Genomic DNA, 14,850 nt, shown 5'->3' on the forward strand with positions numbered 1-14,850 from the left:
TCCCCAGTGCCAATCATTAGCCTGGCACAGGAGGGCCAAAAAGTGTGCCAGGATACCCCCCTCTGCCTGAACACTGCTTGGACACCTCAGGGAAGCTGCAGGTGGGTGCGGTGCCCTCACACAGGGGAGCATCTAGGCCAAGAGAGTAATTGAGCTGTTGTAGATGGCAGGCAGTGATGTCAGCAGGTGTTAAATTCAGCATCTGGGCTGCACAAGTCCGTATGGGGGTGTGGTCACAGGTGAACTGCAAAAGTCAGATACATATCAGGGTACCAGGAGGGGAAGGGTTACAAAGGCCATGCCCAGGTGCCTTATATTCCAGGGGCCAAAGTTCTCAGGGGATGACAAGAGGTGGAGGAAATGAAGAAGGAGAATTGGCATTAACCATTCCCCCTCATCCATGACAGCAGGCTCCCTGAGGACAAGAAGCATTCCTAGTGCCAGAGTAGTGCTCGGCACAACGCAGAGGTGGAAGAACTCCCACTGGACTCTTACCATGTTAGCAATAGCAGAAATGAACACAAGGAGGACTGAAAAGATGCCGACAGTGGTGCTATGTGCCCGTGAACGGACAATGCTACGGGACAAACGCTGCAGGGCCTTGGGGAACAGCTGTAGTAGCAAAAGACCAAAAGTTAGAAGTCGCATCAGCCAAGAAGGAAGGCCACCCATGGATGGGACACAGAAGGAGAGGAATGACCTTTCCTCCCTCTCCCCATGGGTCCCCCTCCCTACCACCCAAGATCCCTGAGGAAGTCCCCCTACATACGGAACCACAGGAGTATACAGCACAGATCAGCACAGTAACCAGCAACAGCAGGAAGATACTGGCATAGATCCCATGCATCAGGGTGGAGCTGAGGCAGGGAAAATGTTGCTCAGGAAGATGTGGACACTTTGTCCCAACCCCAGAACAAGCAAGGGTGCAGGCTCCAGGAACTGGGGGCTTGTGTGGGTGTTTATGACTATTCCAGGAAGGGTAATGAGGGGCAAGGCTCTCACTGTGGGAAGATGAGGAGCTGGATGAAGCAGATGAAGCAGAAGACCAGCAAGGCACAGGCGACATAGGCTCCGAAGCGGGGATCCACCTTCCGTGAGTACTGAGGGAGAGGGGGCTGAGCTGAGCACTGGGTGCTGCTGCCCTGGGGCAGGCAGGGACAGCAAAGGCAGGGTACTCCTCAAGGGGAGGAGAAACAGTTAGACCAATTGATATGAATCTCCACCCTACTGTGTTCCCTCCCCATTCCTCAAAACCCTGTCCTGATCCCTCACCTGTGTTCAACCTTTCCTGCCTGAATCTGCCCTTCCCCCAGCCCTCATCCTTTTGTATCCCCCAAACCTTCTTCTCAAGATCCTCTCTTTGGAAGGTGAGCAGGAACCGGCGCACATGGTCCTTACGCAGCTGATCAATGCTGCGGGCATCGATGGCACGACCCAGGAACTCATCCACCTCATCCTCAGGGTTCAGGGCATCTTGGGCACCCCGGCTGAGGGCAGGGGACATGCTTCACCAAGTGCATGAGCAATAGCATGTGATAAATAGTGAGAGGAGGAGGGCATAGGCAGCAACCAAGCCAGTGCATGTGAGCCACGTATGTGGCTCCTGCTCCCACACACATATCAAAAGCCCAGGAAAGAAGGGATCTCAGGTCCTGCAGCTCCAGTCCAGGTGTAAGTACCTTTTCCCTCCTCATCCCCCCTCCTCAACAACCTGACTTACTTGTCTTTGCTGGAATCATCAATGCCCTGGAGAAGGGAACAGAGTGTGAATGAGGGGAGGGGCCACCACCCTCACCTCTGCAGTCCCTTCTCCCATTCCCAACACTGGTAGAGGGTGTCCCCACATATGCTTTCGGGTACATGGGACCCCAGAGATGAACCATTCTCCTGACCCCAATACTAGAAAGCACACATGAAGTTGGCAGCTGTAGGAAGGAGGGGGGTGCAGTGTTGAAGGAAACAAAAAAAGTGAGGCCCCATGTCCTGGTCTCGAGGGTCCCTCACCATCTGGCGGAAAGCTTTGGAGTCCTTGGTCCGGGAGAAAGCACGATCAGGCACCCAGCGTGGCATTAGCCCTTCCATGGAGTTGGCCCGTGTCCGCTGCAGCTTGGCCAGCATGGCCTTCTCCTCTTTCTGTGAGGGCAGTGCGGATACAGGTTTAGAAGAAGGTCCCCAAGAAGGTCTTTGCTGACTCATCTCTATTTGTCCCTGCTTGCCCTTCCCCCCCAGCCCTGCCTTGGCCCTGACCCTTTTCTGGCTGGCGCCCAGGATGAGGAAAGTCTCAATACGCTGCTCCTTGAGGTATGCGTTGCGCTCACCACCACGGCCTGGCTCCACCTCATAGTCCCCATTCAGGTACTGCAGCGTGGCCCGAGTGATGTGGATGCGTCTGTATGGGACCAGGAGGTGAGTCCCTGAATCTCCCACCTCCTTCCCATCCCCTACCACCTGGCTCTTCTACTCACCCAGCCCGGCCCCCTGCCTCCATATGGTTGGCCAGGGTTACATCGTTGGACCACACATCAAACTGCCATTTCCTCAGGCCAAGGACACCACAGTGTACACGCCCACTGTGGATGCCCACACGCATGTTCACATTCACGCCTGTCACCTCACGCACCAACCTGGGAAGATGCAGCTTGGGATCAGCTCTTGGTACAGTCTTCCCCTCCCCCAGTCCATAACACAGGCAGCCCAGGGGACAAGTACAGATTACACAGTTGCAGGGGACAGAAGCATAGCCTTGGCTGGACATTGGCAGAAGGCTGCACGGGGCTCAAGGACAAAGGTTTGAGAGCTGTGTTAGCAGGGCCTGTAGCATTTTGTGAAACTGAGCTGGCAGAGGAAGAATCACATCTCTCACCCTCAGCCTGCTCAGCTGGCATTTTCTGCAGCCCCATTCCCCACCACCCAGCTCCCTGCACCCTCCAGGCTGGTTGGAGTCTAGAGGTGCCACATGGGTCTTCACACAGGCTAGAGAAAGAGCCAAGGCTGAGGAAAATTCCTGAAGACACATTAAAGAGTAGGAATAGTATGGGACACCCACAATTTCAGGAATCCTGGGAAGGGAGCACTGCTTACGAGATGGCCTCGATCATGTCCACCCCCATCTCCACACAGCAATGGGCATGATCTGCTCGGGCCTCCGGCAGCCCTGACACACAGTAGTAACAATCCCCTAAGATTTTGATCCTGAGGCAATGATTTTCCTGAAGGGGAAGAGGTAAAGGAAAGGGTCACCTTTACTCTCCTACCCACTCAGCCTACCTGGCTCACCGCCCTCACTGTACCCTATCTGCCACCCACACCCCCAGCTGCCACAGGCAAAGCTGGGCTCTCACCACAACTGGCACCACCCCAAGCCCCAGCACCCTCACCGCGGCCAGCTTGTCAAACCGGGCAAAGAGCTCATTCAAGGTCATGACCAGCTCCTGAGCAGTGCACTGAGAGGCCAGGCTGGTGAAGCCCTCAATGTCCGCAAACAGGATGCTGTGGACAACAGCAAAGGATAGGTGGGCCATGCAGCCCTCAAAGTCTCCCAGAACCTCCCACCCCCTCCTGGTATCCTCCTATCCCTGCCCTACCTGACGTTGTCATGCTTTTGGATGTAGATCTTGTGGAACATCATGTCTTCTTTTTTTGTGTTGATGTCTTCTTTCATCTCCATGGCAACATGCTGGGGCAACACCGAGAGCAGCAGCCGCTCCTAGACCAGTGGTTCCAACAGGGCACTGCTATCCTCTTTACAATTCTTCCTAATCCTTCCACATTATCTCTGGGGACCTGAACTTCCCTTCTGGACTGTGACCCAACACTGTCCACCAGAGTCCTCAGCAGTCTTCCATCCCAGCCCTCTCTAATCAACCCTCACTCAATCTCCCAAATGCACTCCTATCTACTCCCACCCTTGGACAAGACAGAATCCCAGTGTCAGAGAGCCTCTGTGATGCACAGTCCAGGAGGAACTATTCACAGAGTTCCACAGACTTGAACAAGCAGCAGATCCAATCTGTAAGCTATTGGGGAATTAGGAGGGGAACACTGGTCAGGGGAAACAGCTCCCACCTGCTGCCGATTCTCATGCTGCAGGTGCAGACGAGCCTGGATATAACCGCGGGTCTCCTGAAAGGCCTGGCGCTGAGACACCTCAGCTGGGTAGTGTGTGCAGATGCCAATGACGTTGGTGCAGAGGAACAGCACCACATTAGCACCAAGCTGCAGGATGGTGGCAGAGGCAGATGGGTGAGCACCCACCCCAACACACACACACACACACACACACACACACACACACACACACACACACAACTTGCTAGGCTTTCTCTAAATGTATCCCTTTGAGAGAGAAGCCATAGTTCTGCACCCTCTCTGTCCCCATCCCTGAAACATATCTCTCCCATTCCTCAAGGACTTCACATCCTGGCCCTCTGCCTGGGTCACTCCATGACTAGAAAGGTAATATTATCATAGCATCTGGGAACAGGAGCACCAACTAGGACCAGATAGGTCATGGTGCCCACCTCAGCTCCCTATGATCCCCTGCCTCACAAACACCCAAAAGAAAGACAAAGGCTGCTTCCCCTACATGTGATTCTCCTTACAGAAGAATAGCACCCACGAGGGCTGGGGCTGTAGCTCAGTGGCAGAGAGCTTGCCTAGTAGCATGTGTGAGGGACTGGGTTCAATCCTTAATACCACATAAAAATAAACAAATAAAATAAAGGCATTCTATCCATCTACAACTAAAAAAAAAAAAAAAAAAAGAATAGCACCCAGGAGGCCTGAGCTCTCTCCATCCTCCTCTGAGTGGCCCAGGACAAGTCACCTCGTCTCTGGGCCTCTGTTTGCTCATCTATAACTCAAACAGGGAAGAATAAGAAGATCTCTAGAACTTTGGCTGCCACTTAATGATAAATTTGTTTAAAAGAGGCTGTGTAGTTTCTCTTGCCATTAAAATAATAACACAACTATTGTTTAATGCCTAACTGATTTTGAATTTTGATCTTGTGTAGAAAATAATTTAGTCTGGTATATTATTTTGGTAATGTAGTCTATTATAAAGTTCAATACAGCATAAAAATCCCTTGATTAATAAAAAAAAAATTTCTAAAGTCTCTCCCTGCCCTGCAGACTGAATAACAATGACCATTATTACCATTATTATTATTATTATTATTATTAATTATTATTATTATTACCACCACCATAGCTGGTTTGTTGGCCATCTGCAACATGCCAGGATTCTATGGACACTTCCTATACATTAATTTATGCATTTCTTACAACTCTATGAATTGACAATATCCCATTTTATTTATTTGTTTTGGGTACTGGGGATTGAATCCCAGGGCACTTTACCACTAAGCTACATTCCTATTTATTTATTTATTTATTTACTTACTTACTTACTTACTTACTTACTTATTTTAAATTTTGAGACAGGGTCTGCCTAGGTTGTGAGTGTCTCATTAAATTGCTGAGATTAGCCTTGAACTTGTAATACTCCTGACTCAGCCTACCGAGTTGCTAGGATTACAGGGGTACACCACCACAGCAACAGCATCCCATTTTAAAAGTGAGAATCTCAGAGTACAGAGAAGTTTGGTAACCTGCCCAAGATCACACAGTTGGTGTGGCTGGTATGGGACTTGAGCCCAGGAGAGTTAGACTCCAAAGCCTGTGTTCCAACCTAGTGCATTCCAGGTTTCCAGGAGTTCTCCTTGTTCCACTCAATCTCAAGGCCAAGCTCAGAACCCAGGCTTGGGAGTCATCAATTCCACTATACAAAGAACCCTCTATAACTGGGGATGAGGTACCTCCATGTCTGGCTACCCCCAAGGTATAACTCCCCCCCCAACACACTAGGTCCTGCTGGACCCTGCCAGGTCCCACACCAAGGCCCCCACCTTAGGCATGGTCAGCCCTCATCATTATCACTGGCTGGCTGGAGAGCAAATCCAAGAAAAGCTGGCCTCAGTGCTTTTGGAAACTAGGGGGTTAACCTGGCACTTACAGCTCCACCCCAGAGCTGGATGGGGCAGGGCTCTGGTCCAGGAGAGGGAGGGAAAGCTTACCAACTGATCTGAACCAGAACTAGTCCTACAGACTTCAAAAGGTCATTTAATTTAGGGTACCTCAGTTTCTTCTATGTAAATTTGAGAAGTAGATTTGGCTGACTCCTAGTCATTTTCAGCTATGACCCCCACAAGACTGGCCTCTCAGCTTTCCTCCCAGTCCAGTGCACAAGGCCCCAAGCCAAATAGACCGAGGTCCCCCTCCCAGCAGCAGGGGTGAAGAGGGGGCACACTCTCTCCCCATGGGGCTTCTAAGAATAGCCCCCAGTGAGGGAGAAGGAAAAGGGGGGCAAATCAGGCAACTTCCCTTCCTGGCCCCAGGAGCCCAAAAGGAAAATGTGAGTCACAGTGGAGGGAAGGGGAAGGGGGATGAGAGACTGAAATAACTGTTCATACACATCCCTGTCCGACTGTGAGAAAAAATGGATGCCAGGACACTGGAGGAGATGCCAGGCTGGGATGGGGTCACCAGGTGATACTGCTCAGTGTGTCTGAATGAGTGGGCTGGGGAGGAAGGTCCTTCTCACTAACATGACTGGGCCTGGATCTGGGAAGGGGCTGACCAAAGGAAGCTCAAGGGAGGTCACAAAACCCCACCCCCTCCAAAAACACACAGGCCCAAATGGGCACAGGAAATTGTTCTCAGCTCAGCCCTGGCCTTACAGACAGGCATAAGGGCAGCACAACTTTCTTCATCACTCCAAAAATGTATTCGCCAAGACCCACAGGATTAGGCCAGGCACCCTTACAGAAGTGGGACGCTGGCAGTTCTGACCTTCCTGAAGCTGAACCTACCCAATCAGGCACCAGGCCTGGCTCTGGGCATCATGCCAGCAGAGAGCAGAGAAGAGACCCACCCACCTCTGGCCATCCAGAGAGGAACAGGGAAGGAAGGCACCACCTCTAAGCTCCCTCTCCTCCAAGATGGCAGTCCAGCCCCAAAGCCCACCTTAATAGACTGAAAGAAAAGCTGGGGGACCAGCAAGGGTAGAAGGACCTAGCCCTTTAAGAGGTCCAATAGTGCCCTGTGGGCACGTGTTCCACAAACAAACGGGCTATAAAGTTACTTTTAAAAAGGTACTTTGTGTTCTGGAGCACAGGCTGGGCGGGGAAGGGCATCATGCCAGAGCACCTAGCTCCTCACCCTAGGAGCCCCAGGCAACTTCCTCTCCATGGTGAGACCAGGTGGGCCACAGACCACAAGCCCTGGGCAAGGCAGGGGCTAGTCCCTCACACACTGAGAGAAGTAGAGGACAGCACTCAAGATTGGTGCCAATGATTGCCCATACAGAGTGCTGACTAGGGGAGTGTACCAACAGCAGCCTGGCCTTTGCACCACAGCAGGGGATAACATGAGAACCCACCAACATGTCTCTCTGAAAGGAGCTTCCCAAAAATCCTTATAGCACTCCCCACAGCTCACTGCCACAAGTGGGAACCCTGACCTGTCAGGTCCTACTCCACTCAGAGAAAGGTAAAGTCCTCACAGCAATACCATGAGATACAAGCTATTTTTACCCTGGTTTTACAGACTGGGAAACGAAGCCTGGAGAGGCAAGTTAGTTGTCTAAGATCCCACAGAGCAGAATGCAACACACTGGACAACCAGTCTACCTGCAACCACACCCTGATTCTCACTTCCATGTGGTGATACTGAGCCCCACTTACCCACACTCAGCACCCCAAGACAGTATCCAGCCCATACAGAGAACCTCAGAGCAAGATTGTGGACCAAGATGTGTGGACATTAGACTCTGGTGTTCCTCTCTTCTCTAGTATAATTCCATTCAAATCACCCCCAGCCCAGGAGAAACCCAAGCTCTCTACCTTCCCTGTTGTCTCAGAAACAGCCTTAGTCTAGGAGAGAGGCGACTCCTTCTTTACCAATTCTATCCAAAACCTGTTCTTCCCTTCAGATCATCACCTAGAACTGCTCTTTAGGGATGGTACCAGGGCCTGAGTCTCAAGGGTCAACTTGGGGACAGAGGATACAACCTGCACAACCTTCTCAGTTCTACCGTAGCCCAGGGTCTAAACATCACATCCCCACCTCAAGCCCCACATTGTGTCTCTCTATAGGCTACATTATTTCAGCAGGCTCAGGCCAAAGAGCTGGAGACTGTGATCTATGGTGACAGACTACAGGCCTGGGTTCTGGAATCCTCCCTCCTCTCAGCAGTATCCCCTGCCACAGATTCCAACTGGAGTGGCATTCTTCAAACCTGGCCTCCCAGCTAGAAATCCCCACACTCGGGATCCACCCATGACTTCCCTACCCTTCATTACCAAGTCTCCTTGCCATTCCTATCCAAGTGCTCTCCACACCCACCTGCTTCCAGAGGAAGGTGTCACCACGGTTGAGTTGCCAGGCCAAGATCAAATGCAGCGTGGAGAGGCCCAGTCCACTGAGCACAGCAGCCCGCATGCGGATGGGTAGGAGTGTGTAGGTGATGTAGACGAAAAACACAGGGCACCAGAGGCCTGCCGAGGGGCTGTGCGGGTTGGCTGCCAGGGCACCCCCGACCTGCACAGCCGCCAGGATGCCCAGCACCACGTAACTCACCACCCACATGGAGTCCTGGCGGAAACTGTGTCGGTTACATACCACCATGAGTACCACAAAGAGGGTGGCAGCACAGGCCAGCAGGGCCACGTAGGCAGGCTGAGGGCGTGTGGGTGCTGCGTGGAAAATGAGCAGCACCACCATGAGCAGCACAAGCACCGCCATCAGCAGCGTCAGGCTGCTCTGGTTCATCTGGAAGAAGTAGCGCTGGTACAGGCGCTCCAGCTTAGCTGAGCGGAACTGCTTTGACTGGAACACCTGCACCAGACGGCGCCAGCAGGATCTCCTGCTCCTGGGTGCCACATCAGGTGCCACCTCAGCTGTTCCAACTGCTGCTGTCACCTCAGTGTCCTCAAAGCCCAGGGCCACTGCCCGCAACCCCAGCTCCACGCCTTTGCCTGGGCCTGCCCTCCGGATGAAGGCCTCATCCTGCCAGGGGCACCGAGCAGGAGCTGCAGGGGTGGGGCTGGGTGGCTCTGCATCCTGGAGGCAGCTCATATAGTGGGGTGTACAGAAGCCACTGGACCGAGTCCCACGGCGTGGGCGCTTCTGCCCATTGCGTTCACCCCAGGCTGTTTTCCGTTCATCCACTTTGGGGACCAGGAGACCACTAAACCATGACATGCTGCTGGAAAGAAAGGCATAAGATGGTCTTAACAACACCATCAGGGGGGCTTCTGCCACTTGTAATAGTGCATCACCTGAACACTTCCCACAGCCCAGCTAAGCACTTCATATACATCATTCTCATAAAATTACTTTGAAGTAGGCAGTGGCATCCCCATTCAACAGGCGAGAAACCATGACACCAGGAGATGAAGAAACTTCCCCAAGATCCAGCAACCACAAAAGTGCGAAAACCAAGATTCTAAGCCAAAGCCAGCATGCTTAACAATTCACCTCTCCCCTAAAGGCACTGATTTCCTGGTGGTCACAAACACAAGAGCACATGTCAAGGGGTGAAGCAACCCATAGTTCAGGAGAATTGCAAGGAATAGTCCATACCCTGAGCATGGAAGGCAATCACCACCTGGCACCAGTAGATTACTGCCACTGGTGTCCCAGTGGGGCCAAAGCTTCTGACTTTTCAACAGAAACTATATTTCAATGCAACATCTGTTGATTTTTTAACACTGGCAACTAATCCACATTTTCAACACTGCAAGCCAAATAAATCACGTCTCTGGAATGAGTTCTGCCTGAGAGCTGCCCATCAGTGACCTCTGTACTAAAGGGAATCTCTTTCCACATCCTTCCTCATCATTCAGATACCCACGGCACATTTCACCAAGCTAAATTAAACTTTCCAGTCAGGTCACAGCTTAAGTATAACTTCCTCAGGGAAGAATTCCCAGCTCTTCCACCCAAACTAAGTTTGGTCCCTTACCTCTGTACATTTCCTCCATAATAATTATTGCAATTATAATTAAATAATTCCTTGTGTAATGCCCACAAAGCAGAAGGCAGACTGGGACTTCTCTGCATGCCCCTCTACCTACAAGCTTTGTGAGGGCAGAGATTATCTCAATTTTATTCATCACTTTTATCACCAGAGCCATGTAGTGGACCATCTTATAGTAGGGACTCAATAAATACATATTGAAAAGATAGAAAGCAAGCAAGCTTAAGGCCATGGAAATGAAGCAGCTAATAATGATAGTCCTGACTCTGTCTTCCTCACTCCATCTAGTCACATTAGCTTCTTTGCTGGAACTCGTGTCCCCCCACCTGGAACAAGAGCTCCTCTAGGTCAGAGCTCAAATGTCCCCCTTATCAGTGAGGCTCTCTCTAACCACCATATTATAATAGCAACTCCCTTTCCTGGGGCTCCCTATCTCTCTTCCCAGCTTTATACTTTCTCTTACTCCTCAGCTCTTATCAGCAACTGCCATTCTATGTATTTTTCTTATTTGTTCATTGTCTCTCCTAACTGGAATGTCAACTTCATGAAGGCAAGAATTTGGGCCTGTTTTGCTCACGGTATCCTCAACACTTAGTAGGATGTAAATAAATATTAAGTGGATGGATGAATTATACCCCCCATAAACTTCCTCTGCCTTTTCAAATGCTTAATTCCACCTGATTTCCATTAAAACGCTGTGAAGTGGCCACCTGGGGCACAAGACAAATTCAATAGGAAAAAATAAAAGCCGAAGTCCATGCCAGTTTTATATGTCTGGCCCAAGCTACAGAGATCCTAGGTAACCAAATCAGTCTTAGATCCCAGGTTTCCCGGAGGGACGAGCTTTGGACTGGGGTGGGAAGACTCCATGACAATAGCTCTAACATGTCTCCCGACTGAGCCCAGGTCAGGAGTAGATGAACATGAAAGAACTGTCACCTGTGGATGCCCATATTCCCACCAGGGCCACATACCTCCATGTCCACAGGGCACCCTGAGGGGCCCCTTGTACTTAAGCCTGCTGAGCAAGCAGCACTGACATTTGTACTCACTAGGGAACTGGAAGGAAGCGTACCCAGTGCTTGCCCCAGGTGGCCACAGAACCAGACACTCATGCCAGATGAGCAGCACTCCAGACACCCAAGGGCCCAAAAAGCAGAAGGCAGGCTGGGACTTCTCTGCACACCCCAAAACCTCCATCTCCTCAGCCAAGTTCTGTCGGCATCCCTTCTCCTATATTCCATACAGCAGCATGCCCTTCAAACTCGAATCACCAACAGCGTCATCTGGAAGGACAGATCAAGACTACAAGACTTTTAGTCAGGTGGCATTTGGAAAAGGTCACCAAAGGAAGCCTGGCGTTTGACAATATTTCATTAGAAGCACCTTTGGTGTGAGACCAGGTTTCAAACCTTAGTGTGATTATTTGCTAGCTACTCCACCTGGGACAAGTTACTTAACCTCCCTGCATCAGTTTCTTCATCTATAAAATGGGAATAATAATGGTCCTGGGGAAAGAACCTAATAATACCTGTCATATAGTTCACACTTGGTAAATATTAGTTCTTCTCCCCACCCCACAACACTTTGAACCCAAACCTCTGCCAATGTCCAAGAGATGGAAAGACTAAAGTCATGAGTATATCCTTTCAGCCAGTCAGATGCTTGGTTCTATCAGTCCCTGTGTCCTTAGTTGTCAGTCCCCAGAGCTGCTGGGGATAGAACCCAGGCTGAGCAGGTTTCCCACCCCACCCCCACGACATTTTGTTTCAGCCTCTTTCCATTCACCAGTCCCCTGCCCTGTTCTTATCTCCAACCACCACTGACCCAGACCTCTGTTCCCAAAGGACCTGTTTCTGGCCATGTTCCCAGCCCCCTGGAAGCACATTTTAGCATCTGGCTCATACCCACAGAGGAAGGGGCAGACACTGTCCAGGGGAACATATCACCCTTCCAAGAACACTGTGTGACCCCACAAGGGAATAGCTTCAGAGATCTGTAACTGTCCAACCAACTGCAACAATCCCACCCTGGACTCCACTGCAGGCACTGCCCATCCTGGAGAACTTGCTGGACTCCCAGCACTCCTGGCACCCAATGCCAAGCTTAGTATAGCAGGAAATACGGGAGGTCACTGTTCCAAGCCACAAAACTTCTCTATACGGTCCCTCAACCCTCCCTGTCCAAGAACCCATCACTATGAATACCTGGAGCACAGACCACCTCCCTTACCAGCAATCAGAGCTTGACCCTTGCATCTCTGACCTCCTTTCCTGAGTCTTGGACCCTTTTCTCCCACAGATCTGCTGCTCCTGGCATCACCAGCTCCTACAAGTGGAGCTATGTCCCACTCAGCCCTCAGTCCCAGGCCCAGTGCCTCCCAGACCTCAAGTCCCTCCCAAATCCTGATGCTTCCATGAGACCAGAGTCTGAAGAAAGCCAAGGCCCAGCCCCAAGGATGGCTCTGCCCACTGCTTGGCTCAATCCTCTTCCTGGCCACCTCTCATCCATCCCATCCCCAGGGGCCATCTGCCCCTGCCCTCCTTGGCAAAAGAAGGCTCCAGGGGTTTTAAAACAATTTCAGAAAGTTCATGGCAAAAAAAGCACCCAGGCGGGGCCCAACAGTGCCAGCACCACCCACCATGCTGGGCCTCAATTCCAGGCCTTTCCAGATGTAGAGAAGCCTCCCCAAGGCCTGTATCTGTAGGTTCAGCACTGCCTTTTCCTCCCTTTCCAGCTCTCCCTAAGGACTGCAAAGGGTTCCTACATCCAGCCCCAACCATACAACCCACCAGGGTCTTCCAGCTCACAGTGGGACTCTGGCAACGAAGAGGAAGGTCTTAGGAAAGGGTCTCTCACCACCTAATTCCACCTCTGGCTTTTAGGTCGCCCCCACACCTCTAAGTTTGCTCTGAATACAGTTTACCTTCCCTGCAGCAGGCCTTGGGAGAAAGAGGAGAATGACACCACCCCTTTCATTCCAAAGGCTTGGGGTGAGGGCAGGGTGGGAGCCTACCACAGAGAGCCTCCCTCTCCCCTAAACACAATCACACTCTACCCTAAACTTAGAGACTCACCCCTCGGCCCCGCTGCCAAACCCACAGGCCAGCCCCTCCCCCAGTACACGCTTCTCCCCCACTTTAGGACAAGCCTGGAAACTCCAGCGAGTGGAGGAAGGGAGGCGTGTGGCCGGGAAAGAGGGTGGGGACCCTCGGGCTGGGACCGAGAACTCCTTCATCCCCCATCTCCAGCACTTCTCTTTACCAGCCCCATGGCCTCGGGTTCCCCCCACCCCAAATAGTCCAGACTACCCATCTCCAGATTCGCTGCACCCACCAAAAAAAAAAAAAAAAACTCGTCGGGAGCCGCGCCGGGTGCCTCTGCCCCAGCCCCGCAGCCCGAGCGCCGGCGCGGCCACTTCCCCAGCTCCGCTCCCGCGGGCTCACCTGCCGGCTCGGGTCGGCGCCTCCCCGGGGCCCCCGCCCCGCCGCCCCTGCGGGCTCCGGCCGTCCGGCCGGCCGTCCCGCGGTCCTGCTCCGTGTCCGCGCGTCCCGGCCGTCCCGCCCGCCGTCCAGCCGTCCGAGCGGCCCTCGCCCCCTCCCTTGTTGTCCAGCGCAGCCGCCCTCTACCCCGGATCCAGAAGTCCCCTCCCCGCCGGCTCCCGGACTCCCCGCCTTAAAGGCACAAGCTCCTTTTGTCTGGGCACCCCCTCCCCCTCCCCAGGAGCGGGGGGCAGAGTTGCCCATTCCCCTTCCGAGGAACCGGGTCGTCAAAATGGGGGAAGACCGAAGAATGGGACCCCTCCCTTCGCGCGCCCCTTCCTCTCCTCCGGCCTCTTCCTCCCCCAGTCTTGGGAAAACAAGCGGCTTCTGTTCTGGGATCAAGACCCGGGAGGGGAGGGAGCTAAGCACTGCTCCCCCATCCCTTCACCCCGAGCAGCATCCTCCGGCATTCCAGCCCACCCTCGGCCCAGGGGTCCGCTCGCCACAAACCCACCCTCACTCTGCGAAAATGCCACACCCGCCCAACGAGGGTCGGCTTCCTTCCAGTTGGGGTCCCCAGGGGTGGAGCGGGAGCCCAGAGCCCACTCCTCACCCCTCCTTTCCACTCTGCCCCAGCCCCCACCCCGCCGTGCCCGCCCTCCCTGTGGCGGCCTCGCTCCCTCCCGCCGGAACTCAGTTTAATAATTAATTAAAATTTCATTCCACAAGGCGCCAGGTGTGTGCGGCCTGCTTGCCGACACACCACTTCTTTCCTCTCCCCAGCAGCCCTAGGGGGGCATCGTCCCCGTCGGGAACCTGCTGCGCCCGGGGCACAGCAGGGGGATGTGGGAAGAGGCATTTTAGACGTCGCCCTCTGGCCTTACGCTCCCTGAGTGGCCCTTTCCCCACACCTTCTCGCACCTGCCAACTTGCAGAGAGTCCCTCCCCGGGCACCTTTTACCCAAAGGTTTGTGCTTCTCCGCTGGGGTGGGGGGCGGGGTGTGCATTGCTAGGTACCAGAGCCGAGAAATTGTTTGGGGCTTTTATTTATTTCCCGTTTGAAGCAGCTGCCCAAGTTACCTGGGAGATGCAAAAATTATGTGAAAGCTCCTTTAACTCTTTGAGGGTTAGAATGATGGTGGAACCAGAAAATAGAGGAGGGTTAATTCCAAGGCTGTGGGTGAGGCTGACTTAAGAGGCAGTACCATTCCTCCAGAGCTGGGAAGAAGGCAGCCTGCCAGGCTTCCCTACGAGCCCCTACCCTGCCGGCGTCCCAGCCCAGGGGGCCCCCAGTTCCCTCAGCCAGACCTATAGCTCCTCCTTCCTTTT

At 52.9% G+C, this 14,850-nt stretch overlaps 1 protein-coding gene across 6 annotated transcripts in view; it reads right to left on the reverse strand.

The window, feature by feature from the left end:
* The window catches only part of ADCY6 (adenylate cyclase 6), a 37,823-nt gene that overhangs the window by 7,118 nt on the left and 15,855 nt on the right, over window positions 1-14,850 (reverse strand). For 3 of the 6 annotated variants that reach the window (XM_081310082.1, XM_081310083.1, XM_081310080.1), the window contains 14 exons: window positions 8,404-9,262; window positions 4,066-4,215; window positions 3,585-3,706; window positions 3,378-3,489; window positions 3,082-3,209; window positions 2,466-2,624; window positions 2,248-2,389; window positions 2,005-2,133; window positions 1,721-1,746; window positions 1,340-1,487; window positions 1,003-1,100; window positions 770-857; window positions 496-612; window positions 86-244 (listed from right to left, as the gene is read on the reverse strand). In XM_081310082.1, the coding sequence (XP_081166208.1) occupies window positions 86-244; window positions 496-612; window positions 770-857; window positions 1,003-1,100; window positions 1,340-1,487; window positions 1,721-1,746; window positions 2,005-2,133; window positions 2,248-2,389; window positions 2,466-2,624; window positions 3,082-3,209; window positions 3,378-3,489; window positions 3,585-3,706; window positions 4,066-4,215; window positions 8,404-9,261 (2,436 nt within the window). In that variant the 5' untranslated portion in view covers window position 9,262. Of the gene's footprint in view, window positions 1-85; window positions 245-495; window positions 613-769; window positions 858-1,002; window positions 1,101-1,339; window positions 1,488-1,720; window positions 1,747-2,004; window positions 2,134-2,247; window positions 2,390-2,465; window positions 2,625-3,081; window positions 3,210-3,377; window positions 3,490-3,584; window positions 3,707-4,065; window positions 4,216-8,403; window positions 9,266-13,485; window positions 13,657-14,850 lie in introns of those variants that run through there. The other 3 variants (XM_081310084.1, XM_081310081.1, XM_081310079.1) reach the window with 3 other exon arrangements.

Source organism: Spermophilus citellus (genome assembly GCF_964194105.1).
Source record: "Spermophilus citellus genome assembly, chromosome: 10".
Classification (NCBI taxonomy): Eukaryota; Metazoa; Chordata; class Mammalia; order Rodentia; family Sciuridae; genus Spermophilus; species Spermophilus citellus.